This window comes from Pipistrellus hanaki, assembly GCF_964339955.1.
Source record: "Pipistrellus hanaki genome assembly, chromosome: 2".
Taxonomy (NCBI): Eukaryota; Metazoa; Chordata; class Mammalia; order Chiroptera; family Vespertilionidae; genus Pipistrellus; species Pipistrellus hanaki.
This window is the reverse complement of record NC_140504.1, coordinates 165,041,478-165,052,740: the sequence shown is the minus strand read 5'-3', so window position 1 is coordinate 165,052,740 and position 11,263 is coordinate 165,041,478. Positions and strand designations below refer to the sequence as shown.

At 54.7% G+C, this 11,263-nt stretch overlaps 1 protein-coding gene across 7 annotated transcripts; it reads left to right on the top strand.

The window, feature by feature from the left end:
- Positions 1-2,342: 2,342 nt before the first annotated feature.
- PDZK1IP1 (PDZK1 interacting protein 1) lies at positions 2,343-10,007 on the top strand. 7 transcript variants are annotated; one of them, XM_084872112.1, is made up of 6 exons: positions 2,343-2,403; positions 4,172-4,235; positions 4,889-5,049; positions 7,428-7,536; positions 8,886-8,981; positions 9,536-10,007. In XM_084872112.1, exons 3-6 carry the CDS (start codon positions 4,983-4,985, stop codon positions 9,606-9,608), a joined length of 345 nt encoding a protein of 114 aa, XP_084728238.1. In that variant the 5' UTR covers positions 2,343-2,403; positions 4,172-4,235; positions 4,889-4,982; the 3' UTR covers positions 9,609-10,007. The 7 variants fall into 7 exon arrangements, with proteins under 7 accessions (XP_084728238.1, XP_084728240.1, XP_084728239.1 ...); XM_084872114.1 differs by having other exon boundaries at positions 2,371-2,412; XM_084872113.1 differs by having other exon boundaries at positions 2,381-2,403; positions 4,077-4,235.
- Positions 10,008-11,263: the final 1,256 nt, after the last annotated feature.

Below are 11,263 nucleotides of genomic sequence, written 5' to 3'. Positions count from 1 at the left end.
GAGAGAGAGAGAGAGAAAAGAAGAAGAAGAAGAAGAAGAAGAAGAAGAAGAAGAAGAAGAAGAAGAAGAAGAAGAAGAAGAAAAAGAAGAAGAAGAAGAAGAGAAAGAGAGACAGATATTGATTGGTTGCCTCCCACAGGTACCACAACTAGGAATTGAACCCGAAACCTGGCTGTGTCCTGCCTAGGAATGGAACCGGCAACCTTTTGGTGCCTGGGACTACACTCAACCAACTGAGCCACACTGCCAGGGCCAGAGTGATGTTTTTAAATGCATACAATAAAATGTGTAGCATAGCAAAGGAAATCAATTACATTGAAATACAGTTACCAAGATATTAAAAATATAAGTTTTTACTATAGTAAGTTATGTTTATCTTTATACTGTTCTAAATAATAAGATCTAGCGGAAGGTCCAGTGACTACTATACTTCCATAGTGATGAGCATACATGATATCTCCAGAGATCTGCCACAAGTGTACGGTGATATGAACATACCACAGGGACACTGTGGTTTGTTGCCTTCATTCCTAATGGAAGGAAATGGTAACTTTCAGTTAGAGGTTAGTGAATAAAGTTGTGATGTATTCCCCATGCAAGTTCATGAATCTCTGAGTTCTGCCCACTGGCCCTTGTGAAGGGATTGCTAAGTGAAGGGGAGCCAGGTGGATGAAATGCTGAGTCTGCACACAGTCCTCACAGTCCTCACCCACCCACTTCCTCAGAGCCTGACTGCAATACAAAAATCTCCTATAATCTGTTAGCAGAGTCACAGAAGCACAGGCTTCTAGAGTGATGCTTTAAAATGCATACAATGAAATGTGTAGCATAGCAAAGGAAGGGCCAGACCCCTTAGGCAGATGCTCCTGTTGGATGACCTGACTCTTTGCTTCTGCTCGCACACCTCTATGGATGGGGAGCTCACTCTCACTCTGGATTGGATAGCTTCAATGTCTCTGAGCTATGACAACATGCAGAGGTGAATCAGACCTCCTAGGCTCTGTCCCCACAGCTAGAGGATAGAGAGAGAGAAGGATCCAACCAGCGCTAAAATGCTTTATTTACTCAATCATTCTCCGAGCTTCCAATAGCTGTCAGGCCAGAGTTGGGTACTGAATATACTGAGACTTACTTTCATAAAGTATTTTCTGGATGTATGCTCAGGCATGCTGCTCTGTACCTGGGGAGACAGACCAAGTGAGGAAACACAGACATCAGTATGTAATTGCAATTTGTGATAATGGCTGTACAGAGATGAGCAGGGAGGACTCACAGAAGAAGTAACTGCAGATGGGGGAGAGGAACAATGAAAGAAAGCCTCTTGGGGAAAGTAACATTTAAGCAAGACTTGGAGGATCTGCTAGCATCTGGTGGGCAAATGGGACGGGAAGACGGGGAAGACGGTTGCAGGCAGAAGGAAGAGCAAATGTGAAGAGGCCTGATGCAGGAGAGCGCTGGGCTACTGTTAGGACTGGCAGGCCGAACGAGGGCCAGATGAGGCTGGATAGAGGGGTAAGGGCAGGTTGTGGGGTCTTCAAGCGCAGGCTAAGGAGTTTGCACATTATCTTAAGAGTCATTGGAAGCCCTTGAGGGGTTTAAGCAGGATCTCTTTGAATGAATAAAGCAAAGTCTCCTGGTGCTCTTAGGCTTGTAGCAAAGACATTAATGAAACAAAATATTATAAGAATGAGCAAAAGAAGCTTTTCTTTTTGTGTTCTCAACACTCTTCTTGAATGTACTATTCTGCTTTCTCTTGCTACAACCAGTGTGGGATGGAGCTGGACTCTGCCACCTGCTGGCAACAACTGGGATGTCAGGCAGGATGAGGTGGGCAGAAAGGTGATGGAGGGAAGTCTAGACCCCCTTGGGCTTTTCTGAAGGGTAAGTGCACAGGATAAGCTACATGGACGGCCTGAGGGAGTCTCATGATTCAGGATGGCGGAACTGGGCTGGGAACAGGAGGAAGGAACTGAGCATGGATGGAGCAGCAGCTCAGAGATGAGGACACAGGATCCAGCCCTATGGGGCTGCTGAGGTCTGAGTCCAGATTTTGGCTCCAAGCCAGACCACTGGGGGGGGGGGGAGGGGAGGAGGCAACCTGTTGCCATGGGGACCCAGGGCTGTGTCCATACAGATGGGGAGATGACCCCCCTCAGTTGTATGAGGACACCCAGAGAGCAGGGACCAGCCTCAGAGCCAGTGTCCACCCACACTCCCCTTTCCGGAACAACTTGTTTTTCTCTAAAGCTTGGGACTTTGACCTGGGAGGTGTGTTTTCCTCCTGTTGGTCACCTGATGTCCTTCCTGCTTATCCCACTCTCCATCCCCCTCCCCCCAAAAGCATGGCCCAGGGAATCCTTGTGCTTCCCCAGGTTCTTTTAGGGAAGTGGGGGTGCTGCTCAGGTAAGGGAGGCAGGACCTGGGACTTGGGGACTGATGGGAGAGGCTGGGCTGCTCTTGTGAGTCACTGGCCAGAGGGGGCTCACAGCAGCGACTTCCCTGTCTATGTCTTCTTGGATTCTCCTTTCTGGGTTTCTGGGACACCCCTTCTTCTGGGGTTTCCTCCTCCTGCTCCATCCTGACTCCTCTTTCATAAAAGACCCTTATGTGTCCTGGCTTCTCACTGCTTCCCTCCTTACTCCTGCATCTCTCTCTCTTTCTCTTTCTCGCTCTATCTCCCTGTCTCTGTCTCTGTCTGTCTCTGTTTCTCTCTCTGCCTCTCTCTCTCTCTGTCTCTCTCTGTCTCTCTCTCTCTCTCTCTCTCTGTCTCTCTCTCTCTCTCTCTCTCACACACACACACACACACACACACACACACACACACGGCCTGGGAGACTGGCACTCTCATGTCTCAGTTACCCATGCTGTACCACAGATGGCTCCTGGATCTAGCTCTCTCTCTATTCCTGGGATCTGACTGCCTTCTGGACCTTTCCCTCTGGAGGGCCAACAGGCACCACAAGCACAATACTTCCAAGCCTGTAGCTCATCATTCCTCCTCACATCCCTAAGCTTGCTCTGCCTTGTCCTGGATACCACCTTTCACCAGCCACCCAAACCAGAAACCAGGAGTCACTGTCAGCTCCTCCCTGTTTCCCACCCACTCTCAGCTAGTAACCATGTTCTAGCAGCCACGGCCCCTCATAAAAGAGGGCTCAGATCTATTCCTACTGCCATTCCCCGGTGCAAGCCACAGCCTAGTTGTGTGGCTCTGTACAGCCTCTCCTGTTCTCCCTTTCTCCAATCTTTGCATTCCCCTTTCATTCTCCACTCTCTGTCCAGAGGTGTTTTCAAATGCAAACCTGACCGGACTCCCCTGCTTAAAACCCTTGAAGAAGGCATTGTGGATGTTTGTAAAATGCAACCCCATTCCTTGCATTCCAGTCAGTGAACCTGTGGCTGTTCATTAACATGCATGGTGCCAACTCTAGACAAACTTTGTGCCAAAAGATTCTGAGGACATCAAGCTGGAATACGGAGGCAGAACAGAATATCCATGTCTGGAGGGGCCACTGGACTATAAGCCAAGCCTCCCTGGATCACCTTGAGACACCCCATCTTTGGATGGAAATGGGCCCACTGCAGTGCCATGTGCACACCCACACTCATGCACATAGGGGAAGCAGGGACGAGGCGTAAAGTCTGAGTTTTAGCCCTAAAAGACCTGTCCTGCAGGAGAAAGGGCTGCCCAGAAGATCCTGTGGGCAGCAGTCTGGTGGCTTCTGGTGGCTTCTGGCCAGGGAAGCTGTGGAGGGGTTTCTAGCTTATGCTCTGGCTTCTGGGGACACCCCTCTCCCCCAACTTCTGAGACTTTGCCCCTGTCTGCTGGCTCCTTTCTTGGTGTCTATGGAACTGGACTCTCAGCATCCCTGGCTTCCTGTACTCCCAGGACTTGGGGGGCAAGGAGACCCTGTGTAACCTTGGCCCCAGGCCTCAACAGGCACTTGAGTCATTCTCAGTTCCTGAGCTGGGGACCAATGAAATCCATATATTTTGAGGGCTGAGGCCCAGGGGTTCAAAGCCCCAGCCAGATTGGATCTTGACACCTGAGGGTGTCCTTCCTTTGCCCTCCACAGCCCAGCTGTGATCCCCCACTTGTCTCCCTGTGATGGGTGGAAGTGGGCCAGAGGTATGTGGAGAGACTTCTGATCAAGCCCAGATCTTGTTCCAGGGAAGCTCCACCCAGATCCCAGGAACCGCATCTGGGGCCAAGAGGAAGAGCTGAACTGAGCCAGGTCAGCGGGGCTGGGTAGAGAAGGCTGGGGCCTGGGAACCTTAGCCCCCTTAGCCCATGGGTGAGGGTGGATTTAGAGAGCTACTGTGCAGCGCCGGGCAGAGAGGGACAGAAGCCAGGACTGTGAATCAGGACTGTGTCCCAGGACGGGGTCTTAGCTGAGTAGGGACAGGTTAGAGGAGAAGAGGAAATAGGCCAGGCTCTGCGGGAGGGGTAGCTTTGACATTTCCCTGGCCTCTGGGGTTTACCTCACTCTCCCCCTGCCAACCAGCAAATTTCTTAATCCTCCTGTCTGCCTTCTGAGAAGCCCCACCCAATGGGCTCATTCAGGGCAGAAGCAATAATGTGTCACTCTTCCCAGAGCCCAGCCTCCCTGTCAGGAAGGGGGAGCTGATGTAAAAACTCTGGGGAGACCTTGGGTTTGGAGGTGAGGTCCCGACTCTCCCCACATCCCCCTGGTCCGTGGCTCTCCCCACATCCCCCTGGTCCGTAGACCCACTTCCTTAGCCAGACTCTGAAAGGTGACCTCACATGCCAGCTCCAGTGGGCTGGGCACCCGCCAGGGAGGCCAGGCCTGGCAGCTCATTACCATGGGAGGGAGGGCAGTTGCTCTGCACTTTCCTCCTCCTCCCACTTTGCCTTCTTCCTTACCAGCTCCAGGGCCAGACTTCGGGGCTACGCTCTGGCTGATCTCAGCACACACCACAGACCTCACAGATCCCAGCAGCCCACGGGAGTCCCGGCAGCCATGTCAGCCCTCGGCCTGCTCATTCTGGGCCTGCTCTCCACAGTGCCACCCTCCAGCTGTCAACAAGGTGAGCATAGGACTGGCCCTCCGGGGTCTGTGGTGAAGAGGGCTGGGCTGGGTGCTGGTACCCAGGTGTGGATGGGGGGTATCTTCTGGCCTCTGTCACATCCTTGACACCTGCAACTCGGATAGGGGAGCAGAGACTGGAGTCGTGGAGGAACCTACAAAGGCCAAGACATTGGAGCCAGATTTCTGTCTGACTCTCTTTTCCTTGAGTGAGAATTGCAGACAACAGGGGAAATGTTGGGGTCTAGGATTGGGGAGAGGCGTTGAGACGCAAGCTCTAGAAGCAAGAAAGTCCCTAGAGATAGCTGGGTCCTGAGAGCAGGGTTTGGGCTGAGCCACTTGTGCCAGGGGAGGGGCCGAGCTGTCACTTGTGCCCATGGCTTTGGCATAAGTGGGCTTTTTAGTTTCCTGGGCTTTGGTAGGGGGCAGTGCTCCAGTGTGGCCCCCACCACGTACCTGAGTTCTTTGTCCAGCTCTGCCGCTGTCTTGCTGTGTGGCCTTGAGCAAATCACTACCCCTCTCTGAGACTCAGCTTTCTCATGAATTATATGAGGACAATAAAGCCTCCCTGCCTACCTACTTACTGTGGCTGCCGTGTCAGGGGCATGGAAGAGCTTGGCACCAGTGCGGTACCACACCCCAAGATCTGGTGTCTGCCCTGCTCTGTGAGGCTACACCTGCAGCCTAAGTCTGGACTCTTCCCTCCTACCCCAGGCTCTGCCCCTTGCTCTGCATCTCACCCAGAGCCACAAGGGAGTTGGCTGCCTTGTTCAGAGGAAGCAAGGAGAGGACCCCCTGGGCTTGAGCCCTAACTCCCAAACCTTGAGCAAACACTAACCTGAGGAAACTATGTGTCTAAACCATTGCTTCTTGGGGAAAACAATGAGTGCAAAACATTGCTTTTTTGGCAAGTATGGAACTCAGGGTAACCACACTGTGAATCTTCTGCTACCCAAGGAGAGAAGCAAGATCTGACGTGGCCATCGACCAGAGAGTTCCAAAACCCCGCCTCCTCAATACCTGCCGGCTCAGAGGGAGCTGAGAAGAGGCAGGGCCTTCACTCCTGCAAGAGGCTGTAGGATAGACTCAAGGAAGGACTTTCGAGTGAGAGTGAGTCAGAGTGAGATTTTTGATGCCCAGCCTGGCACCTCAAAATAGAGGATGGCACTAGGATGCTGGTGTTTGGGCTGGAGGCAGGAACACTCTGAAGCCACCTGCTAGCTTCTGTCCACTCCTGAGACCTCTACCTCCTGCTGCACGCATGTCCTCTGTGGGGCCACACTCCTCAGGCTCATGGAGCTCAGTGATGCCTGGGCAGTTAAGAGCCCTTTGGGGCTGCCAGTGGCTGAGAACAGAGACTTCTGAGAAACCTTGAGGGTTAGAAGTGGCGTCAAGGGTTAAACATAACCCTTAAGGGTCAAAAGGCAGACAGGTGCATGAATGAGTCCTCACCCCCTGAGCACTTGGCTGGAGGAGCTGAAAGCGGTCAGGTTTTTTTTTGTTGTTGTTTTAAATATATTTTATTGATTTTTCACAGAGAGGAAGAGAGAGGGATAGAGAGTTAGAAACATCGATGAGAGCAAAACATCGATCAGCTGCCTCTTACACACCCCCTACTGGGGATGTGCCCTCAACCAAGGTACATGCCCTTGCCCGGAATCGAACCTGGGACCTTTCAGTCCGCAGGCCGATGCTCTATCCACTGAGCCAAACCTGTTTCGGCAGGGGTCAGGTTTTGAAACTTCCTTCCTGGCCCCCAAGACCCAGAGGAGAGCCCCTCTGTCTCGGGTTTTGTTCCACCTCTCTCTCCGGGCACCTGGGCACCCATAGCTGAGCAGCAAACCTGTCTCTCATTCCCTTGCCCCACCCAGCACTAGGAACACTCCTGCCACAGAACAGGATCTTCCAGATGCCAGCCCGGTCTGTCAGCACTGGGCTCCCCAGCCTGCTGGGAGCCAGGGAGGAGGGTTGCCACCCATGGCTGTCAGGCCTAGGCTGGCTGTGCAGGGGGCTGCCCTTTGGTCCCTGTGGCCCAGACACTCCCTATGGGCCCTGCAGGTGACCCATGATGAGGGGGCTCTGGGCCGCCTGGATCTCAGACACAGTATTATGAGGCCTGTTCCCTCCTCAGCACCTCATTCCTCCTTTGAACCCATGTCTTCCTTCCTCCAAACCTCCATTCCTTTCTTCAGCTCAGTGGAGTGTCAGATGGGTCCTCTTTCCCACCCCTGCCACCCAGAATGTCTCCTCTGGCCCTGGCAGCTGGCTGATGACCTCTAGCACAGGCCCCAGCCCTTGGGGTGGAAGGCCCTCCCCCTGCTCTGTTCTCACAGCCCCACTGTGGCCAGATCACTGGAGCACCCCATCCCCCTCCTCCAGGCCTGGGGAACCTGCAGCCCTGGATGCAGGGCTTGATCGCCATGGCTGTGTTCCTGGTCCTCGTTGCAATTGCCTTTGCTGTCAACCATTTTTGGTGCCAAGAAGAGCCGTGAGTGCTTCCTGGGGACCCCGAGGGCTGGGCTACCATGGGCAGGGTGGCCCGAGGACCATGGCTACTGTTCCAGCAGAAACCCTGGGTCCATTCACAGTGTGAAAGGGACACTGAGGCCCGAAGTCTTGGGCTACAGCACCAGCTCACTGGCTCCCAGACCTATCTGTGAGGCCCCAGTGCTGTGTGTTCACTCACTGGGAGGGCGGGGAAATGGCTCCTCTTCTCCAAGTCTCATCGATTCTATCTGTATAGTTGGGACAGCTGCCAGGCCCATGATGGGGGCTGTGAAACCGATGGAAAGGAAGGCTCTGTCCTTCCTGGGGGTCAGCTGCTGTGCCACACGCGGGGGTATTGAGGGGCAGTGAGATAGACACCCCCTGTGCTCACAGGCTCCCCACTGGCAGGAGAGGCAGATCTGAAAGCAGCTGGCAGAGGTACAAGTACTGCCGCTAAGGGGAGAGCAGAGTGCGGCCCAGGCCTGACCCGTCTGGGGAGCAGGGGTGGTCCAAGAAGGCCTCCACTGCACCTCTACCCCAAAGCCAGTCTCAGGATAGGGTGGCCTGGGATGGAGACTGGAGTCAATGAAGAGTGCCCGGGGGTCTTGAGTTAGAGGCAGGGCACCAGAGGTAGAAGGGCTTGGCTGAAATCCACCCTCTGGACATTTGCCCCCTGGTGGTCAGTGCACTCCCACAGGGGGAGTACTGCTTAGCCAGAAGCCGGGCTCATGGTTGGTGAGTGCAGAGGTCGTGGCGGGAGCATCTCCCACCTCCGTGGTGGTGCTAAGGATGTCCGACTGCTGGCTTAGGGGAGTGGGCTTAAGCTAGCAGTTGGTCGGCCCCAAGGGCTCCCAGACTGTGAGAGGGCACAGGGTGGGCTGAGGGATCCCAGTGCATGAATTTTGTGCACCAGGCCTCTAGTCTTTAATAAGGGGCTAGGAGCTTTGCCCTTTCTCAACTGACCCCAGCTCTGTCTTCAGTGGCTGGTAACCATGACCATGGTGCTCCTGCTGCCTGGGAAAGCCGTGTGGACATCTCAAGCAGACCCTGAGTCCTGTGGGGTCCGCTCTGGGGCTGAGCTGAGCCATAGAGCAAGGGGGCGGGGTGGGGGGGCTGACAGCCTTGGGTTGGGACCTGAGGCTCCCACCGTGGAGCAGGCAGAAAGGTGTGAGGGTCCATGGAGTGGGGCCAGAATCAGGTGTTGCCAGGGACCTCGCAGGAGAGGGCAGCAGCCTCTGCCCTCGGACTTGTGAGAACCAGAGCCCAGACAAGGCCTTACTGGACATGAAGGGAAGGGGGTACAAGAAGGGAGGGGATCCAGAGAGCTCTACTGATGAATCCTGTCCCCAGGGAGCCTGTGAACATGGTTGTGACTGTTGGCAAAAAGGAAGATGGGATCCTGGCAGGAACAGAAGGAAGGTACTCCTCCATGGCAGCCAGCTTCAGGTGAGGTACTCCAGGAGCTGGGCCATCAGGACCAGGTGCTTCTGCCAGAGCCTGAGGGGAGGATGGGACTCCTGTGGGGAAGGGCTCAGTGAGGAGAGAGGGCGCAGCGAGGGAACTGGTCAGTGATGGGGTCTGATGAGAAATGCAGGTACGTGGGGACAGGACCCAGGTCGGGGATAGGGACTTGGTGGGGAAAGGGGCTCCGTAAGTGGATTGGGGCTCAGGAAGGATGGAGTGGGGAAAAGGGGCTCAACGAGGGAAAGGGACTCTAAAGAAAGGAGTGGGGGGACTCCGTGTGGGAAGAGAGCTCAGTGGGGAGATGGCCTCATTAGGGGGCTCAGTGGTGCCTGTGTGGAGGGGCTCAGTGGAGGGGGTTCAGGAAGGTGGTAATGAGAGACCTTCGGTATCAGGTGCACAAGACCAGATGTGGTCAAGGGAACCCCTTCTGGGACTCAAAAGTCTACTCTGAAAGATACTGTTCTCACAAGTGCAGGATGGGGCAGGGAGAAGGCGATGGGAGGGAAGGTGTAATGATCCCTGTTCCCCTCATTCAGGTCCCATGAGCATGAGAATGCCTATGCGAATGTCTCCGAGGAGGAGGACAAGGTCCGAAGCACCCCTATGTGACCCCACTTGCCGGTGGCCCCCAGCGCTGATCCTGGGCGCCTATAATCAATGCCATGCCTCTGAGCAGGAATCGACAGTAACAGGCCGACTTTTCCAACCACACCCACCCCCGCCCTCTCTTGAATCATCCTGGCCAACTTCAGAATGCAGACTGTGCCTGGGTTGGGGCTCCACTGTGACTCTGAGGTCTCCTGGTGGTGGTGGTGGTGGTGGTGGGGTGTTTCCCACTCAATTCAATTCAGAAGACCCTTCTGAAGAAGACAGTCAGCTCAGCACCTCCCATCCTGCCTACATTTCCTCCCCTCGCTGTGGAAATGGCCTTGTTTCTGTGAATAAAGACTTTTTGTACTTCTGAGGCTCCAGGGATCACAAACAGTCCCCCAGGCAGCCTCTACCTGGCGTTCTGCGTCATGACAATCAGCATCAAAGCTGCTCTCCAGGTGGCTTGGGAGGGTTACCCAGGAAGCCCTCTCTGGGAGGCCCCATGGGGCCAGGGAGCTCACCACTCCACCCTTATTCCAGGCAGCAGCTGGCCTCCATGCTGCCTGGCATTGTGGTGGATTCACATATCTCTCACCCATTCAGCTCCACCCCCTCCACAAGCCTCTCTGGGTGGGCTTCCTGTATGGGAAGCACCAGGGAAGAGTCTTGGACTAGGGACTTTGGAAGCCCAGATTTGAGTGTCGGCTGCTCCACCAACTCGGTGCTGTGTGACTTTGGGAGAGTCACCGCCCTCTCTGAACTCTGCTTCCCCTCTGGGGCTGGTTTGGCCAGTCTCACCACAGAACCACTCCTGGGGTGGGGATGAGTGGGTGGAGTCAGACTCCTGGTGAGAGTGAAGCAGGAAGGAGAGAGGAGGCTGGGCTTAGCTTAGCCGGTTTAGGGCTTAGCCGCTGGCTGACCTTGGAGGCCCCCCACTTTTGTCTGAAACAGCCTCTGTCTCTCTCTGTCTGGGGTGACAACCTGAGTCAGACTTACCTGGGGGGCACCCCCCAGATGCAGAGGAGTGGGGCTGCAAGGTAGGAGGCAAACCACTTGCCCCCAAGTATAGCCATTCCTCTGCTGTTCTAAGGCTTCACTCAAATGCCCTGGGAGACCCATCTGAAACCCGGATGGTCCCTTCTCTCCTCACTGGGGTTTGCAGCCTGCAGCCATGGGGACAACCTGACAGAAGGACAGCGGGGTCTCTGCCCCAGGTTTACCCTTTCTCTGCTGGGTGGAAGTGGGCAAATCTCCTCTCCTCTCTGAGCTTTGGCGCAGTGAATTGTGGCAGTAGCTCTGGTGATCCCACCTCTAGGTTTTTGATGATTAAGGTGATTTTCAAGTTCACTTCCCTCATGCTCAGAGTATCATGAGCAGAAATACTGCTTGTGAAAACTTCAAGCAGCCACCACCCGGGCGGAGGCCTTCTCACCCACCTCTGCTAGTTTCAACTCTGCATATTCCTTTTTTTCTTGCCCCAAACAAGGTTCGTCTTCCTCTAGGAAGCCTTCCTGGATTAGACCAGAGGGCAGAGCCCAGGGACTGAAGGAGAGAGGGAGGTTCCTAGCGGGCAGAATACCTCTTCTTCCTCTCCAGCCTCAGGTCTGGACCTTTGGCTGTCTGGATCGGATTCTCCTTGGGTGAAGCTACATTCCCTGCCACTGCTGCCCCCA